The sequence below is a fragment of the Nicotiana tabacum genome, chromosome 11, assembly GCF_000715075.1.
Source record: "Nicotiana tabacum cultivar K326 chromosome 11, ASM71507v2, whole genome shotgun sequence".
In the NCBI taxonomy this organism is placed as follows: domain Eukaryota; kingdom Viridiplantae; phylum Streptophyta; class Magnoliopsida; order Solanales; family Solanaceae; genus Nicotiana; species Nicotiana tabacum.
Window position 1 is genome coordinate 74,736,068 of NC_134090.1, and position 20,920 is coordinate 74,756,987.

General features: G+C 39.5%; 1 protein-coding gene across 3 annotated transcripts in view; it reads left to right on the forward strand.

Annotated features, from left to right (window-relative positions):
* Positions 1–10,718: 10,718 nt before the first annotated feature.
* LOC107826645 (uncharacterized) overlaps positions 10,719–20,920 on the forward strand; it is a 29,656-nt gene continuing 19,454 nt past the window's right edge. The window contains exons 1-4 of one of the 3 annotated variants that reach the window (XM_016653645.2): positions 10,719–11,226; positions 14,425–14,600; positions 15,589–15,742; positions 15,913–15,965. In XM_016653645.2, the coding sequence (XP_016509131.1) occupies positions 10,893–11,226; positions 14,425–14,600; positions 15,589–15,742; positions 15,913–15,965 (717 nt within the window). In that variant the 5' untranslated portion in view covers positions 10,719–10,892. Of the gene's footprint in view, positions 11,227–14,346; positions 14,601–15,588; positions 15,743–15,912; positions 15,966–20,920 lie in introns of all 3 variants that reach the window. The other 2 variants (XM_016653644.2, XM_075225176.1) reach the window with 2 other exon arrangements.

A 20,920-nucleotide genomic window follows, 5' to 3' on the forward strand; every position in this document is an offset into this window, starting at 1 on the left:
ACGAATTTTATGCAATAAAATTTTGATTTTAATGAAAGTGAGAGAGTGATAGTTGTTAAGCTCCTCAATAGAAGATTTGATAAATAAAGAAGACGATTTTAGGAAAATAAAGGGGCTATTAACGTGTATGCCCTCTCAAAAGGGTAAATAGTTGTATCCTTTTTCCAAAGATTGAAAAATTAGCTTCAAAAAATCAGTGGCTTAATATAAGGAGTATTCTATAAATTGCACCATAATTCCACCTTAATTTACAATATGTGGACCGTAAAACGGTGCAGTTGAATTTATAGCATGGTTTATAGACAAACAAATCAATTTTATCCAAAAACAATAAATAAATAGAAACATGAATAAGATTAGTGACTGAAATTAAAGGAGATGACAAGCTTGACTCAAAACTTAGCCTTCTCGAGAGCAAAAGCAAAAGCAATTGTTAAACTATTTAATTGAGCGTAACAAGATAGTATATTATACCTTTTATGTGCAGAATATTTTCATGTCCCTACAATGTTTGTTAACCCTGTTATTTATAGCTCTATTTTGAAGGACATGATCCTAAAATCAAACTCCTCTTGAATGAGAATAAAATCGCCATTGATGGGTGCATAACGACTAGCTTTAAATGCAAATATTCTCTGTAACAACTGCTCAATAAACGTTACCCGATGGCAATGCGGTAAATCTTTGCGATCAGTTGTTATGTCTTTGGGGCTTGTTCGGCGATGATCGCTATCTGTTTGCAACCGGTGACAATTGTTTGTTGATTCATATCCTACTTGTCTCCAATGCCAAGTGTCATACCTCTATTCGCCCAGTTGTTATAAACCAGTTTTACCCCATACAAATAGTCCCCCTACTTTTCAATAACGCAACCTAATGTTACCAAGATGTAGATAAGAATTCCTTTCTTGGCGGGAAAGTTCCTGAACGGTCTCTCACATTCGAAAGGACGCAGTCTTCTAGCATTTAATAACCCAAACACGTGTTGCTCAACGATCCAGCAAGTATTTTCGTCAGTTTTCGAGGTAATCATGACAACGGTTTTTACCGTCGGTAACTTCTACACTACTCATCATTTTTACTCTTTTACCTTCACTTTTTTCACAACTCTTTCTCCTTCTATGAATTTCCTTTGAACCTTTCTGCAACACTCAACTTTCTTAGTAATAACTTCTTCGTTGATATTTGACCGTCGTGTCTTCTTGCATTGCTATCTTAGAAAATATTGGCCTTCTCTAATATAGATGCCCAAATAAAAGTAAAACCAAAGAGGTCGACGTAGAGTCTGAACCTCCCATCGTCAATACCATCATTCCACTTCACCTTAGCACAACGTCTGATCTCCAGGAGCAAAAAGCACCTGCATATCCCACAAGTGGGAGGTTTTGGCATGTTCGTATGTACCCCACCTCCATTCATCCTTCTAGTGTCCCTGTTGTGATGGAGGATTGTAACCGCAACAATATTGATATTATCGCCCCAGATGGGGTAGAACAAGTTACTTACTCCAGAACGGGTTCATACATGTCTATACATACCCCTTTACTTTGGGTCCCTTCACCTTGGGGTCGGGTGAAGGACTTGACCCAATAATCTTAGAGTTCTGCCACCGGTACCAGGTTTGCTTGGCACAAGCTCACCCATCTATATGGCATACGGTGGCTTACCTTCATCAGTTGTGCTTTGAGACTGGGGAAACCCTGACTCTTGCGCACATGATGAATCTTTACTTCCCAAAGATTTTTCGCAAGGTGTGCTAAAACTCAGCAAGCGTGTCCACCACGCCCTTCTCCCTAGTTTTGATGATGACAACGACTATGGTTGGATAGAATGGTTAGTTGTTATTGCTACCGGGGACATCATCCCGGCCGCAACGCCAGTTGTTCCTGAATCATGGAACCTTTTCCGTAAGTCTTCATATATTTGTTTTCTTTTCTTCATGCAAAACTTTCTCCTTAACTGACATTTTATTTTTTTCATTCTAGCTACCCATTAGGAACCACCAGGTTGAAGGACTGGCCTAATGGGTCTAAAAGATATTGGATATCACTACTTTAGGAACCCGATAATGGAAAGAGATGGCTCCTAAATACAAGTGGAGAGCTAAGAACCATGGTAAGCAAAATTCTTCTTTCTTTCAATCTTATCTGTGTAAAAATCTTAAGAATAATTTACTAATTGTCTTTTTGCTTGTATAGGGCTTTCGAGGGGTTCTATCATGTGCCAAGACGTTGATGCTCTCGATAACCCCGAGGAAGCCGAGCGAGTATTACAGAATGCTCTTAACCGAAGTAGGCTTCGTGGATTTGCTCGAGCCTCCGGTGAGGATGCCTCCTTTCGGAGTCCCCGGTCTAAAAGCAAGAAACCAAAGAGGAAGCGAACCTCCTCGACTGGGCTCAGGAGAAGAGAGTGAGAAGATCATCAATTAAACTGGTCACAGTGGTTGTTGATGATGAAGAAGGGTATAATGATGAAGGCGTGGCTCTTCAAAGAAGAAAAAGGTCTTTATCAGCACAACCAGATGCTCAGCCAGTAGATTTTCAAAATCCATCGTCAAAGGAAGTTCAGGTGCTCTGGAGGGAAATGAGTTTGGTTGAAAATGTTGATTCTCATTTTTCAATCTTTGCCGATGTTCCCTGTCTGAGGAGTTCAGCCCCTAACCTTCCTCTGTCACTGACTGTTGAGCCGTCCACAACTGTCTCCCCCTCTGCACCATCTGCCTCTTTGCCATCTACACCAATAACTTCTTATCTATCGACACTAGTTGTCCCTTCCCCACCAGCATAGACTGCTTCTCCTCCACCGGCATCAGCCGAACAAACAGGAATGCCACTCCTTCATGATCTCCTAACCATGGGAACTTGGGAAATAATTACTCGACACCTTTCCAAGATCCTCGTGGAAAGTGAACCACTCTTTCGGTTTCGAGAAGTTCTATAACAGCATGCATTGCTCGGCGCAGGTAACAATCTCACTTTTTTTTTACCTTTTTTCAATTTGTGTTTCGAAATTATAACCTTGGTTTTATCCCTTCTTCATGCCAACTTTCTTGCCTCCGAGGGCTTGCAAAGGTTGAATCTGGACAAGCAAGAGCTTGCTTCAGAACGAGATCAATTTTTGGCTGAAAGGAATCAGCTCGCTGAGCACCTCCCGGTGCTGGAGGCCAAAGTTGCTCAAATGGATAAACTCGAGGCCCGACTGTAGCAGTCCTAGCAAGACAGGATGACTCATAGTCAAGAAGCCACTCAGCTACACGAGAACCTCAAAGAACCGAAGGCTAAATGGTCCAAGTTTCACGATGTTGTGACTACTATTTCCGAGCGTGAGTCTGCCTTAACAGAACAAGTTAACAACTTGGATCCTGGCTTACGTGCCAAAACCGAGGAGGCCACTGCTGCCGAGGAGATGAGGGCCTAAATGGAAGAGAGGCTTAAGACAATCATAGAGCAAAACCGGCTTCACTCAATCACCAATGTTGAGCTTGATTCCAGACTCAGCAAAATGAAGGCTGAAAATGAGGAACTCCAGGCCAAATTGACAAACTCCGAGCAAAACTCCAGAACCAAGAATACTCGTTGTCTTTGAAAAAACCTACGCCATGTATCACATGATGAGGAAGATTTCGGAAGAGGCCAAAGAAGGCATTGCCAATATCGATGATTGCATTACCCAGGCCCGAAGACTGGAGTTAACTGTTCGTGAGAATCTTCCTACTTGGCACGATGCAGCTGACTCCTTGAGTACTAGTTCTAAGTATTCGGGAACCAAAGGAGAGAGCGAAGAGGATAAGAGCCCCGAACCGGCAGTGAAACAACCTTCTTCCACCGGGGGAAATGAAGATCCTTCTCTCCCTTCGGTTCTAGTATTAAAGAATGATGTATAATTTTTTTTATCTTTTGTAATTGTGCAAAATCTTTTTACTAAGTTTGGCGCTTTAATAAATAAAAGAATCTTTTGCTTAAGTGTTATGCAAAGAATATACTTTTTACGTTTAATTGTTAAAGCTTCGGGAATATTTTTGCATCGATAGCTTTTGATTTCGGGCATAAAAACTTTCGGAATCTACCCTTTATGAGGGTTTCATATGAGAGGGCCCTTATGTTTACGGTGCTATTGAAGAGGACGCCTCTTGTTCATTATGGAACAAGCATTTGAAGTTTTTGTTAATTCTCAATAATAAAATAAATTGACTTATCATTCAACAAGAACTAAGATAAAAACAAAAGGACTTTGACTTCTTCATTCAAGCTTCAAAAGTACACTTACATAAACATTATCGACTTAAGTAAATAAAACGGTCAATACATGTGGCTAACTAGTACAACTTATTTCTACGGAGTTGATCATGTAGTAGTCGGTATCGATAAGACATTGATCCACGTTCTAACAGTCCCTGGTTTTGGTGGCACTCTTGGTGTCGTATCAAGTATTATTCTCCCCCTATTGTTTGAATGCTAAGTATGAGAATTCGAATACTAGATGTCTTGTATTCATCGGAGGTCTTTCCCTTGGTTTTATACTTTATATTGCAGCTTCATCGGTGGAGACAACTTCTGAATGGTTAAATAATCTGTTTGAGTTTTGGGAGGCGAGGTTTGCCATTAAACCAAAGATCATTTGACCATCCACAAGTTGTTTTCCATACGAGCTCGTGGTCGTCGATCTCATCGGTAGAAGAACTTTTAGTTCCTTGATATCGAAGGTCCTGACTTTGTCGATGATCCTTCCTTCGTAGTATGCTTTATGTTACTGCCTAGTTAAAAACCTTAACAGAAAAATTCGATTGGGACAAAAACTGGACAAAGGGCAAAAGAGTGTAGCACATACTTTCAGTACCATCAAAGATCTTTAGCAATAATACCTTTTGAGGTGAGTCACGTTTCAGTTGCTCGGCAATTTGACTCCATACTAATTTTCCAACTCATATGAGCCTTTACCGGTTATAGCTGAGACCCGGTAAGGTCCTTCCCACGTTGACCCCATCTTTCCAGCATTAACTTTCTAAGTATTTGAGTAACCTTCCTCAGAACCAAATCTCCAACTTTGAAATAATGGATATTCGCCATGCGGTTGTAATACCTCTCTATCCTGTGAAATAATCCGTTAAAACCAAAAGAAATCTTACCTTTCCGGGCCCTTGTGATAAGGGACCGACTATGTCCATTCCCCATTTCATGAATGGTCATGGCAACACCACCAAATGTAGCAATTCCTCTTGTTGATGCTCTAGTTGTGTATGGCATTGGCATTGTTGCATTTTATACGAATATATTTGCGTCTTGTTCCATCCGAGGCTAATAGTAGCCGTCCCCAACTAATTTGAGAAATAATGAGTCTGCACCTGATTGGTTTCAGCAGATTCCTTCATGGACTTCCCTCGTCACGTAGTCTGCTTCCAGGGATGCTAGACAACGGGCCAATGGTCCTTGGAACGACCTCTTGTACAACTGTCCATCAACAAGACACTAACATGCTACTTTGGTCTATAGTACCCGTGATGGTTTTGGGTCCTAGGGTAATTTACCATGTCTGAGATATTCAATTAACTCATTCCTCCAGTCCTAAATCAAGTTGGTCAAATTTACTTCGCAATAACCGTCTACATCCAACACCGAATGCAATAATTGGACGACCGCGCAGGAATCAGATCCTTTCATCTCTGTGGATGAACCCAAATTAGCCAATGCGTCCACCTCCACATTTTCCTACCTCAGAATATGGACGATTTGCCACTCTCTGAATCATGTAACATGCGTTCTTCCTTGGTGTCAAAAATCCCATACACTTGGTTTACCACCAGTAGGGAATCACATTTGATCTAGATGATCTCACATCCTAATCCCCGAGCTGGTTCAAGTACTGCAACCAGAGCCTCATACTCATCTTCATTGTTAGTTAATGGTACATTTTTGATGGCCTATATCAGGGTTTCTCCCGAGCGAGTGATTAAAACAACCCCAAGGCTGGACCTTTTTTACATTAGAGGCTCCATCGGTAAACAAGATCCAAACTCTTGATATCGTTTCCTATACCAACACTGCCTCCTTGGCAGCCAAAGGCATTATATTGTATTGAAATCATCCACAAAGTCGGCCAAAGCTTATGACTTGATTGTAGTCCTGGGTTCGTACTCTATCTCGAATGCACTGGCTTTGACTTCCCATTTAGATAGATGGCCTAAAAACTCAGGATTATGAAGGACATTACTTAATGGAAAGGTTGTCACGACGACTATTGGGTGACACTGAAAGTAAGGTGTAAGATTTTGAGAGGCAACTACGAGAGTTAAGACCAACTTTTCAAGGTAAGGATAATATGTCTCCGCTCTTGATAATATTTTACTAAAGTAACAAAGAGTAAATTGCGTACCTTTTTCTTCTCGGACCAAAACGGTACTTACCACTACTTCTAAGATCGCTAAATAAATTAGAAGTTGTTCACCTTCCCCCAATTTTGACAACAACTGAGGGATGGATAGATACCTTTTTAGGTCCTACAGTTCCTGTTGGCAACACGAAGTTGTTCTCATTTTTCAAAAGTGAAAAGAAGTGGTAGCATTTTTCCGAGGAACTTTAGATGAATCTGCTGAGAGCTACCAACCTAACGGTTAACCTCTACACTTCCTTCACACTTGTTAACTGGTCGGGGATGTTCTCAATGGATTTGATTTTGTCAGGATTTACAGCGATCCCTCTTTGCGAGACCAAAACCCCCAAGAATTTACAGGAGCCAACCCCGAATCCACACTTCTTCGGGTTAAGCTTCATGTTGTATTTCCTCAGGATGTCGAACATAATCTCATGCATTTAAGGACTTATCTAACATGTCAACAATATATACTTCCATTATTTTACCTATCTGCTTTTCAAACATCTTATTAACGAGCCTATGATAAGTGGCCCCGACATTTTTAAGCTCAGAAGGCATCACATTATAGCAATATATGTCGAAGTTTGTGATAAAAGAAGTTTTTATTGATCTTTCGGGTTCATTCTAATTTGATTATACCGGAATAAGCATCAAGAAAACTCATTAACTTGTGCCTAGCCATAGCGTCAATCCTTTAATCAATGTTCGGCAACAGTGGGCATGCCTTATTCAAATCCTTATAGTTTACACACATCCTAAATTTATTTTTATTATTTTAGGCACTACTACTATGTTAGCTAGACAATCCGGGTACTTTACCTCTCGAATCGAACCGATATTGAGTAATTGAGTTACCTCTTCTTTAACAAACCTATTCTTGACCTCTACTATCAGGCGTTTCCTTTGCCTCACGGGTGGGAAGTTGGATCCGGACTTAGTTTGTGGACCGCTACCTCCAACAGAATACTTGTCATATTCGAGTGCGACCACGCAAAGTAGTCAACGTTATCTTTAAGAAAATTTATAAGTTCTAACCTGTGTTCGGGACTTAACCGCGTCCCTAAATAGAATTTCCTTTTCAAAAATTCTTCGAACAAAGCCACTTGTTCGAGATCTTCTACGGTTGACTTGGTTGTATCCACCTCCTCTGGTACCTGAAAAGACCTCGACACCTAATATAATTCTGATGACTCCTCGAATTCATCATTTTCAATTGGAAAAGGAGAAGGCATTGGTTCTTGTAATTGCTATTTGCTGGTTTCTTTGCCCTTACTAGTGAAAATGGTTACTATGTTTACCTCCCTTGTCGCCGATTGGTCTCCTCTTATCTGTTTGATCCCCTCTAGTGTTGGAAACCTTAGTAAATGATGGTAGGTCGAGGGCAAAACTTTCATCTTGTGTATTCACGGCCTTCCGAGGATCACATTGGAACCCATATCGCTATATAACACTTTGAACAAGGTGGTCTTTGTTACTCCTTCAGCATGAGTGGGTAATAGAATTTCTCCTCGGATCGTCACACTTGTTAGATTGAAGTTAGCTAGGAGTTTTGTCGCCAGAATTATTTCCAGTTAACTTTGTTTGCTCCAAGACTCTCCATTGTATGATGTTGGCTGAACTTCTTGGATCAACCAAAACACGTTCAATTTTGAAATCTAAAATATTAAGAGAAATTACTAAGGCATCATTGTGCGGTAGAAGGAATCCGTTATCATCTTACTCTGTGAAGGCGATGTCATCTTCTGAGGCTTCTCGGATCCTCTTGCTATGAGTTACCGATGCCTTTATCTTCTTCGCTGTTGAAAATGTCACCCTATTGATTTCATTCCCTCCAAAGATCATGTTGATTGTTATCCGGGGTGACATTACTATCGGTTTTGATGTCTCTACATTATCCCGGTTTCTTCCATAGTTGTTCTTAGTGCGGTCGCTTAAGAACTCTATGAGGTGACCGTTCTTCAACAATGTTGCCACCTTTTCTCGAAGGTGTCGGACGTCCCTAGTCCTATGGTCGTGAGTCCCATGGAATTCAAACCACATATTAGGATCCCTCAGGCTAGGATCCGATTTAATTGGTTTTAAAAATCCCGCATGTTTGATTTCTCATTGCCGACACCAATTCTACTAGGTAGATGTTGAAGATGAAAACCTAGGATATGCAGGATCTCGGAACCCCTGCACCTCTTTATCCTGCAAGGATCTATTATTTCGATCACGATCCATCCTCTTTTTAGAAGCGAACCTATTCGATGACTGGAACCCTTTATTGCTACGCCTATCGGTCCTCTCGTACGATAAAAAATGACCCCCAGAGGGCCTTCGATCTGTATCAAAGTCATTTTTAAACTTATCTTGATTTTTATCATAACCCCGCTCCTTGGATGACGCTAGAGAACCAAGTTGATCATCTTATATCCTTATCTTCGACTCGTAGCTATTATGGACATCTGCCCATGTGGTTTCCTGAAACTCGAGCAAGCTCTCCTTCATTTTTTGGGAGGCATTGGAACTCAGTGGATTTAGACCCTTCTGAATGCCTCTACTGCTCACTCATCCATAACCGCTAGTAGCAACATCCTTTCCTTCTAGAACCAGATTACAAATTTCCGCAATAGCTCGGATTTTCCTTGCGAAATTCTAAATATATCTACCTTCATGGCCTGGACCTTTCTTGCTTTAGCATGGGCTTTAATGAACGAATTTGCAAGCATTTCGAAAGAATCGATTGGATGCTCAAGTAAGAGGGAATACTATGTCAGGGCCCCCTTCGAGTGGGTTTCGCCAAACTTCTTCAACAAAATCGACTTGACTTCGTGCTAAGCCAAGTTATTTACTTTCACTGTCGTGGTGTAGGTCGTAATGTGCTCCTGTGGATCTGACGTCTCATCATACTTTGGTATATCTAGCATTTCGAACCTCTTGGGGATCAACTCTGGTGTCGCACTTGGTTTAAACGGAAACGACGTATACTTTTTTGAATCTAGACCCTTTAACACCGGTGGTGCGCCCTGAATCTGATCCATCAGTGCATGAAAAACTTTTGTATTCTGGTCCATTCTTTCATTCTTCTCTCTCATGAATCTTATGAGCTCGGTTTTGAAAGGACCATTCAAGTTGTTATTCCCATATCCGCTTCCGGTCCCTCCGGCTTCATCAAAACCAACTTCATCCTTTGGAGTGTTGTTATTGGTTCTTTCAGTTTTCTGATTTACGGGAACACTGAGAGAAACCTGAGCTCTTCCATTGGAGTTATTGGAAGCAACCACAAAGCTTGTTTTAATTTCGTCATCACCCGATCTTGCCTTGAGAGGTGCCCCATGATTGCTTTTTGCTGTTCTCTCAGGAGTTTGACTGTTTTAACAACGTGTTCATCCTTCGCATCATCAGGAGTTAGGCCCCGCACATGTCGAGGGTACTGACCTTCACGAACCGGGGTTGTTTCATCCCTTTTGTTGGGGGTCTCGCTGATTATGTCATCATGTTGGGATGCCTCTTCTCGTTCATCGTTGCTCCAACGTTGTAAGCGTTGTTGACATCATTAGCTGCCATATCTGATTTTAACTAAGAAAAGAGTCAAAACTTTGTTAGTAACAAACGAATGGACCAAAGCAATTGCGCAGCCATCTATGCCCCACGGTGGGCGCCAAACTGTTTATCCGTAAAACGGTATAGTTGAATTTATAGCGTGATTTATAGATAAGCGAATCGATTTGATCTAAAAACGATAAAATAAATAGGAACATAAATAAGATTAATGATTGAAATTAAAAGAGATGACAAGGCTGACTCAGAACTTAGCCTTTCCGGGGGCAAAAGTAAAAGCAATTGTTAAACTGTTTAATTGAGAGTAACAAGATAGTAAAATATAGATTTTGTGCATAATATTTTTATGTCCCTACAATGGTTGGTAACCCTGCTATTTATAACTTTATTTAGAGGGACAAGATCCTAAAATCAAACTCCTCTTGAATGAGAATAAAATCGTTGATGAGTGCATAACGACATGCTTTAAATATAAATATTTTCGGTGTTGGTTTGATTTACGGGCAGCTATTGTGGTCAAAAATGTTATTATGGGCCTATGTGTGCTGCAGTTAAATAAATTAATTGACCAATGATTATTCACTATTCTTTCCAAAATATATAGAGGAATCAAAAGAAAATATGACAATCGAAGCATCAATCGGCATAAAATTTGATCGAAAAAGTTCCATTTAAAAACTTGTACTTTGCTCCCACTTTAATGTTTAAAGGGATAGTCAGGTGTAGTTTCTCAAACTTGAATGGTCTTCCACATTTTCCTAAACTTCAGGGGTTGAAAACGAATTAATCTACACTCCCCGTACACCAAACCAACAGTCGACCAGAGCCACAAAATTTCAGAACCCAGAACCAAACAAGGCACAGACCGTCACTTCCGTTCACTATACACTTGCTTCCTCTTCCATTTTCCACTGCCTCTACTTTCCCCATGAATTATCCCCAAAAGTAGAATTCTCTGTTTCGTAGTATTGAGGTCCAAAATGGTATTTGCTGCAGCATTAGCAGCACCATTGACACCTCTAATTCCTTCACATAAAGTGTGGGCTTCTTCCGGCACAATAAGGAAAAATAGCAAGACCCAAAAGCAAAAGTTAGAACAGAATGCTATTGGGAACGTAACAGAGGTGGTTAAAAAGGACGCGGAGTTTATAAAGAGGGGAATTGGCAAGGGGATGCAATGGGCTAACAAAGCCTTTGGCATTCCGAAACTTACGAAGTCCCTTGATAATTTCATTTGGCTTCGTCATGTTGAGGACCCGCGGAGCGCTGTAACAGTTTCTGACGCTCCTTCCTGGCCCCAGCCTCGCTACCCAGGTGCCTCTTTTTTCCATTCTTTTTTTTGTTGGTTTACTTGGAATTTAATTTTACTGGGACTATAACATGTTATGCTTTGTTATGTGTAAATCTGTGTTATGTAATGCCGAGTATGTGATTGATGTAATGCCTGTGCTCTTACGCAGTAACAAGGTACTTATTTTTTTTGATAAGGTAAAAGTTTAAACAAGGTACTTTATTTTTTCCCTTTTTTCCCCCTTTCTAGTTATTTTAAAAAAAACTCCGTCAGGGTGGGAATTCCATGACCTAAAAACTGAAGAAATAGGTAGCACAGTGTGTCTGAATTAGTCTCTATAGGAGCATGATGTGATTGGACTTAAAAAAAAAAGAGTAATATAGAGTTGAAAATGAGGTAGAAAATCATTTGTCTAGTAGTATTTGCTTAAAAGACTCACAAGATAGCACCATTTGGAAAAAAGAAGAGTTTCTTACTGGGCCTTTGTCAACCGGTGGAGAAGGCAGAATTTTTACCAACGGGATTCAAAATATAAAGTAGTAAACACGTGAAAAAGCCTAAGGAACACAATTTTACTAGTGAAAATTTAAATACATTATCACAATCGTACTTGATGAGTTTTCATTTTTTAAAATGTTTTTAACAATAACATCGTTAGAAATACTATTAAATACATCTCTTTCTACATAAGACACCACACAACTGCTCAAAAGTTCATCATCAATTCGATTCTTGATAAACTTCATTGTCGAAAAAGCTCTTTCAACGGATATAGTGGCAGTAGAAGCAAAACAAGTTCACTAAGTGGAATGCAAAAGGAAATTTTAAATGCTTCTTTGTCAGCACTAACTTTCTTGAAAGATCACAAAGTCCATATAGATTGGAAAATCTTTCATGGATATCATGAACATCAATAATGTAAGTCGCAAGTTGATCAAGAGCAGTCAAACTAAACTCAATACTAGGATATAATTCAGTCATTCTCATTGTATTCTTGATGCCAAAACTAGAAAATGAATCCATGCAAACAAGAGTTACATGAAGCAATTTTCACCTTGTCAAAACCATCATTGAGTTCTTAAAATTGTCAATCAATAATTTTATAAAATATTTCACCACAATAAAAATGTAAGATAGTATAACAGTAGGTTTATGCCATTATCTTCCAGAGTTAACATATGACTCATTAAATTAGGTACCAAAATATCATACTTGATAAGAAATACAGATAGCAAATGGATAAACACATCCCATCCATTGTCTTGTAAAGTCTCCAGTCTTCTCCTAGCTACTTCAACAAGAATCATGGCTTTTATAATATTCTGCTCCTTTTAGTCCGTTCTAGGTTTCAAGGTAGTTTTATCAATTAGAATGTGCATGAGAGTGCCCTTAGTGTTCCATTAGAGCCTGAGGTCTCTTTTATTTCAACTTTTATGCTTTATTTTTATTTTTTGGGCAGGGAAGGGTGGGACAGTAGTACTACCTTCAGGGGTAAATTGGAATAAGAAGACACTCCAATTATCTTACTATTCGGTGAGTGGATTGCAGAGTGCTCATGTCAGATTTTTGTGGATGATGGAGTAAAATGGCTATATGGTAAATTTTAAAGACCTTTGTTCTTTAGGGTCCCAGTAGGCCAGTATAGCAGAGAAAAATTGAAGAAGGAACTACCAAATCTGTCTCCATTATGTTTGTTTGGTGCATATCGCTTGAAAGAAGTGGGAGGACCTTAGACTTGACTCACGACTCAATATTTCCTTGCCAAGCCACATGAAACAGATTGCGGAAGTCCGCAGAAAAATTATTGCTAATTGACCGAAGCGAGAAGCAAAATATTCTGATAAAGACGTTCATCAACTGTACTCTGTCTATCACCTAAGTCGTGTTCCTACGGAAGTTTTTGTACGTAGTAAGTGGTGCATGGCAATTAATTGTTCTTTTATTTTTATAACCCACATATCGACATGGCACCCACCCAATACAGTTGTGAAGTATACTTTTCTGGTGCCTCAAGCTTATCTAATGGAGTAATTGTATTAAAATGACACTAAGAAAGCGCAACAACAGTATTTACATCAGTAGCCAAGCAACTAAGAGCTACAGGCTGTGTCTCTATTGTGTGGCTGGGAGAAGGCTTAGGTTCAAGGATTGAAGGGACCTAATGGGCAATAGGAACATAGTAAGAACAAGGAAGGATGGGTAACACCTCAGAATACAAGCAAACAAAACTATGCAGCAAAACTCATTTCAAGCTCTGGATAAGCTAGAACAAAGCATAAGCCCAGTTAAAAATGAGGGAGGTAAGATAGCTCATCATAGGGGTTTCTATTTTAAGAAAAGGTTTAAGTTCTTCCATCATTAAGTTAAGGTCAGAGAAAAGATTTAAGTTCTTCCCCTTCTCAATAAAATTAAGTAAGGTCAGAGAGTAAGATGACTATTTTTTCAACAATTGCTTGATTCCACTAAATCTTTTTACCGGAAAACTGGCCTCGAAAACTAAAATATTTGAGCACGAGTTGATGTGGTCCATTGGCCAATTTAAGTTAGCATAGGGAAAGGATCCACTAGAGTGAGTTTTCTCAGTCACTCTTCAATGAATGTGTGGCACGTTTTAAAAATCACTTTTAAAGGTTTGGATCTTACATTCTGTACATTAACTTAAAATAAACGTATCTTAACATCTTAGACAAATTAAATAATAATTTATTTTCTTAATACACTAAGTAATTAAAAAATAAAATAATAATCAAGCACAAAAATAATAAACGAAAGAAAAGAAACAAAGAACTAGTTGTATTTTATTGCTACTGCACAAGAAAAGAAGAAACAAGTTCTAAACGAATAGTGAAAAAATAAATTGAGTTTATAATGCAAGATTGGAATCTTTCATAGCCATTTTAAGCACTTGACACACCCATAACTCCATTGAAGAGTAATGGAGCAAAATCCACAGGAGGGGATCCTTTCCCTATTTAAGGTCGATGGGAAGACCAGGTCAAATTTTACCTTTCTCCTTATAAAGTATGTTAAACCAGGCTCGCAGCAACCAGTTTGTTTCTCTGTGATAGATCTAGGAATATATTGCTAATTGTCTTTGTGTGTGGTGTGCCGGGGTAATGCTTATTACTTGTATCCATTTTCAGGTTGTTAGACAGTAAAATAAACTTAATGCATTCCTTGTTCAACGATGTTTGACATTGAAGCTTGGCATCTTTTAGCAGAACTATCTGGCATGGAATTGTTTGTGGCTGATATTGAAGCGTTGGAGGCATATCTTAATTATTTCTACTGCATATCAAAGCGATGGACCAAGCCACTTCCTGAAACGTATGATCCAGAACAAGTGTCGGAATATTTCAATTTGAGACCCCATGTGGTGGCTCTTCGTCTGCTCGAGGTAATTAAGAGTATTATTTTGGCTTTGGTTCATCTCTCCTGTTCAAGCAGTCAAATTGGGTTAATGGTCAACAACCTGTTTGCATTTTTCGCATTATACGTCTACCTGAGTACACATTTTCACGCATCTCGAGTCCTCTCTCATTTTGAAGGATATTTGTCAGCAACCTTGTGGGAGCAATTTGGCAACAATTGGAAGTTACTGCTTTTGGTTTAGTCTTTGAGCCAGGGTTTTCTGGAGTTATCCTAGACTTGTTCTTAAGTCTAGACCTCAAATACGTATATACCTCATATCATATGATTAACTTGTAGCCGTGAGTTCCTTTCTTATTTCTTTTACTGCATGCACATCTGAGATGTGGTTATCTTTACCAGTAATAAAACTCTAACCCATTATGGTAAACTTCAATGGTCTCTCATAACTAATCATCCATTACCATTCAAATCCAGAATTGTCTCCACTTTCTTACTATTAGTTTGAGTAGTGATAGGGCTTAATGTGTCTCTTCATTACACTCCTCTTCCTTGATATTAGCTCAACCAATATTGTCTTAATATTTAAATAGCCATTTTTAACTTTAACTCTAACTCTATCAATTTATATTTTTCTAGTTGAATCTCCACAAAGTGACTAGCAATTTGCATTTGGCATAATCAGTTAGAGTTTATACTAGAAGATATGTAACACATGTACTATGTGTCTCATTGTAGCTGACAATAAGAATGCTATATGCTGAAGCAGGTCAAACGGGGAACACTTGTCAAGCGTAGGTTTTATGACTTCTCTATGACTGTATATTTGCTACTAATATCATGGTAAACCTGAAAGAGAGGCAATGATTTTGACCTCATGGCTTATGTCTAGTTTTAGGCAACCCATGACTCTGTGAAACATTTGTTATTACCTTATCTGATTCCTCTGCATAATAGAGCTGTTAACAAGGTAAATCTGTAAAATTGCAATCTTACGGGGCTTTATGTTTTGTAAGGTATTTGTTGCCTTCACTTCGGCTGCAATCCAAATTAGATTATCAGGACTTCTCCCCACTTCAAATAAAGATGTTGAGAAGGAAAATTCAAACTACATTTTTGGGAAGGTTTTAAAGGAAACAATGCTAAACCTTGGGCCTACTTTTATCAAGAGTAAGTATTGAGGACTACCTTAATTTTCGGTTGTTATTGTCCAGTGCTCTCAATGAACTATTGCTGTATTCTCTTTTTCTGGTTTGAAGTTATTTGATGAATTGCATATTAAGTGTATTTCGTTTCTAATCAACAGATACCAGTTTAATGCTATTTTTCTTGTTGCGCAGTTGGTCAGTCCCTCTCAACAAGGCCCGACATAATTGGTGCTGATATTTCAAAGGTTAGTTTGTACACATATGTCCTTTATGCTACTCTTTCACCAATGTTATTTTGTCAAACTTCATAGTTGATATGCATTATTTTCTACAAGTAATGTATAGGATTTGTTGGTTGTGCTTTTTCTTCCCCTTTGAGTAGTGTTATATGTAATCTCCATCTGTATAATCCAATTGGATTAACATCACCGATGATCTGATATTTTTAAGTATTAAAATCTATAGAAGGTACAATAATCTGGAAGAAAAATTGGGGATCAAGAGAATTCATACATGTGAACATGAGAATAGCCTAGTGATATGGACCCTTCACCTCAAACCATAAGGTTGGGGGTTTCAGTTGCCAAGGGAGCAAAAGTATGGAATAACCACTGTTCAAATTCTGGGTAATAGGGTGGGGTTTACCAGTTACCGTGTATATATATATAAAGAAATTATACATTTGGGAGGATGGTTAGGCTAGTTTTTTAGGGATCATTTGGTTATCAGGATAGGGATACTAATCCCGGGATAATATTTGGAATTACATTTATCCCATATTTGGTTAAAGATATTAGCTAATACCTGTAGAAGTTTATATTAAAAACTTGGTATTTGCTATTCACATTGGATGTCAGATAATTATAATCCTGGGACTATTAATCCCTGGATATCCCATATTGGAACCAAACGACCCCTTGATGTAATGTTGAAAGTCACTTCCAGAAAAAAAAAGTTGAAAGTTGGTTCCGATTCTTCCAAAAAAAGGCAAGTATCAAAAATGAGAATGTACGAATAAGCTGTTAGGAAGCTTTCTGATCATCGGAGATCACTGGAGGAACTGAGTTTTTTCTTGAATCTGTTCTAATTTGATTAAAACATGGTTCGTGATTATGGTAACAGTGTTAAAAAGATTTTTTTCACGTCTGGGGACAATTTTTTTGATATTTCTGAGGACTTCTCGGGTTCCGAAAGGTGGTACGATTGGGTTGAAAGGAGAAGGAATTCAATGCGTAGAATGACAGTTAGTACGAAGGCAATGCTGTGGATTTGCGATTTAATGCACATGGCGTCTGCTTGGAAATTAACTGATCATCTACATAACTACTTCTGTTCTCAAAAGTACAACATATATGGTAGATTCATAAGTATTGTGGCAGTTCAAGGGGAGAGGAAATTAGTCATTATAATTCCTGAACTGTCTCCTAACAAAGGATGGGGAGGCATAGCTGCAAAAATTGAGAAGTTTATCCTCGAAAACCCAGTCAACGTAGCTGTGCAGAATCCTCAATCCCAAATCCCAGGAGATCACATATGCATAAGCAACTAACCAGAGCAAATGGCAACCTAAGCAGGGGAATCTCACTTTCGTACATCAAAGTCAGCGTATCGGCATCCTTGGATCTGTTGCTTTAACAGATAATGACACTCTCAGCAGATGTTTGGTTGGATCCTTTGCTGGGAAGACAGAAGTTCCTACTAGGTCGGAGCTAAGAAGATGGGTCGCAGATAGATGGAAGTTACCTTGCAGTGTCCAGATTTATGACCTAAACGAGCAACAATTTCTTTTTGAATTTTCCAGCAAGAAGATGGTAGAACAAGATATGATTGGGGTGTGGAGATGGAGACAAGAACCCATCAAACTGATTTGGTGGTCGCCGGAGGCCCGCTGCTCTTTGGCAGGTCTCGTTCGTGAGTCTCTTTGGATTAGGGTTATCGGCTTACCTTTACATTTATGGTCAAAGGAGGTCATGGAGGAGATAGGGATAAAATGCGGCGGATGGGTAGAAACAGAAGAAGAAACGCTTCTCAAAAACCATCTGAAATGGGCAAGAATCAGAGTAAGAGGGCCAATTGACAAAATTCCCAAATGCATTGAAGTGGAAAACGACAGTCTGGTTTTCTCCATGCCAATTTGGTGTGAATCTACTCCGACGGTGACTGTTGATCGGAGGATTACTGAGGAAAGGGATTCTAGGGCTATGGTCTGTGTACAGTCACATCTGGTGGCAGAAGATATAGGGGCTAGGGTGGCTGGTCACGTGGGAGAGCATGGGGAAGTGTCACATTTTAAAATTGGACAGCTAAAGGGGCATGCAGAGCACGTGGAGGCTCCTGTTGCTGCCAGAACAAACTCTGGGGCCAAAGACTCATGTTTGGGCCTGGTTCAAAGGCCATTTATATTGCAGAAAGGAATTGGCCAGAATTATTTTTGATTAACCCACAAAAGCCCAGTCTTGTAATGGCTGGTTATTTGGGGGGGGGGGGACAAGGGAGTCATCTAATTCCAAATTGGGATTGTTGCTAGGGCATGCTGAGCACGTGGAGGATTTAGTTTTAAATGGACCGTCTCTTGGGGCTAAAGAATCGGATTTGGGCCGGGCCCAAAGGTAGGAAATTAGGCCAGACCAAATTTTGTGCTCTTTCACCCCTCTAGAGCCCAGACCACTGAATATAGTGGATTCTTTCCTTGTTGAGATCAAAGCTAACCAAGCTTCGAAGTCATGCGACTCTTTATCAATGGTGGATTCAGCCGATGTTGCAAAAGAAGATGCTCATGTTAGTTATCAGAGTCAAAATCTTCTTCGAATTTCTGAAGGAAACGAAGAAACTTTCTATGATGCAGGGCCGGATATCGAGGGAACGGGCATAGAAAACCAAGAAAATTCTGGGCTACAATTAATTCGAGTGGAACAATCTCAACACTGCCAATTGAAGATGTCCAACCGCTAGATGTTCAAATTCAGATGGCTGAGTTAGAAGCTTCATTATAGGTTCACCGAAATGTCATTAAACTAAGCAAGCAGTTTGGGATGGACTTTCAGGGATGTGAATGGGAGGCCTGGTCTCTGTTCATCAAATTGGACAAGAAGAGGCACGAGAAGCGAAAGGAAACTAGTGGTTCTAACCCATCTACCCCAAAACAAAAGGGGATGAATGAAGTCAAGAATCTACAATTTAGCATCAAATCAAATTCAAAGAAAGTGGATCAAGGAGCAGGGGAACAAACAACTCTAGCAGTTCTTGATGAAGGTACAAATTATTTCATGGAACGTGAGGTGTTTGAATGACTTTGAAAAGAGAATGGTGATAAAATCTTTAATGCAAGAATGGAGAGCAGATATCTATTGTTTTCAAGAAACAAAGATGGAAGGGGAGTATGGCGCGGTGGTTAGGTCTTTGTGTAGCAACAGATGGGCAGACTATGTAGGTTTAGAGTCTAATGGGAGGAGTGGATGTATTCTAATTATGTGGGACAAAAGGGTGTGAGCTGGGGAATTAGTTAATACTGGGTTACATTCCATCTCCCGTAAAATTTCTTCTCTGAATAGGAATTTCTCTTTGTTCCTTACTGGGGTTTACGCCCCAAACTGTTGAAGGGAGAGAGAGGAGCTTTGGTGGGAGCTGGGTGCGATTAGAGGAGTTTGTGAAGGTGCTTGGGTGGTTTGTGGCAATTTTAACATTACTAGATACGCTACTGAAAGGAAGAATAGCAGGGGTATTACTAGAGATATGAGGGATTTTTCAGAAATTATAAAAAATCTAGAGCTTGTTGACCCTCCTTTATTGGGAGGTAGGTACACTTGGGATAGGGGAAACAATCATGATTATTCTTCAAGAATCGATAGATTCTTGTTTTCAGCTGAGTGGGACGAGGAATTTACAGTCTCTTCTTCCTAGAATTGTCTCTGATCATTGCCCTATTTCTCTGAAATGTGAGGAATGGGATTTCTCAAAATCTTATTTCAAATTTGAGAATTGGTGGATGGAAGTGGAAGGGTTTAAGGAGAGGGTGGCAGGATGGTGGAATTCATATGAGATCACTGGAAGGCCAGATTATATTCTGGCTTATAAACTCAAAATGTTGAAAGTTAAGTTAAAGGAGTGGAAGGGGGGAGCTTGAAAAATCAGGAAAAAGTTGCAAGAGGAAGAAGATTGAGCTTTTGAAAAAATCCTCTTGCAAATGAATATGTGGACTCCAGACTTAAAGGGCAGGTTCCTGGAATTCTTTGTAAGCTTGATGTTGAGAAGGCCTATGATCATGTTAATTGGAACTTTTTACTCAAAGTTCTTCAGGATATGGGTTTTGGTAGGAAGTGGATCAACTGAATATCTTTCTGCATCAAAACAGTCAGATTTTCCATTTTGGTGAATGGTGAGAGCTTTTTTCCTTCTGAGAGAGATTTGAGACAAGGGGATCCCTTATCACCTTTTCTTTCCTCTTTGCTATGGAAGTATTGAACCAAATGTTAAGAAATGCAAACAACAATGGTTGGTTGAAAGGTTTTAAAGCTTCAAACAGGGAGGGAGATAGTGTGGAGATCACCCATCCTCTATATGCTGATGACTCTTTAGTTTTTTGTGAGGCAAAAGCGGATCAACTAAAATATCTAAGAGTCATTCTTGTTATATTTGAAGCAGTCTCAGGGCTCCATGTAAATTGGAGGAAGAGCATGTTGTTCCCAGTTAAAGAAGTGGATGATATCCAGGCCCTAGCAGCAATACTGGGATGTGAGGTGGGTTCTCTACCAACTATATATTTGGGTTTATCTCTAGGCTCCAAGAACAAAGCACAAGAAATATGGAATGGGGTTCTTGAAAGATGTGAAAAGAGGCTGTCAATCTGGAAGAGCCAGTATTTATCCTTGGGTGGGAGGGTGGTATTGGTTAATAGTGTCTTGGATGCACTTCCTACATATGTAATGTCTTTGTTTCCCTTACCAAGCAAGGTAAGGAAAAGAATTGATGCACTAAGAAGGAACTTTATATGGCAAGGAAACAGAGAGAAGGAAGCTATTCATTTGGTTAACTGGAATTCCCTTATCACAAGCAAAGACAAAGGGGGCTTGGGCATTAGGAACCTTAAAGCCCACAATCAGAGTTTACTCTTGAAGTGGCTTTGGAGGTAAAATCTGGAGATTAATGCTTTGTGGAGAAAGGTCATCTGTGACAAGTATGGACAAAATAGACTATGGTGCTA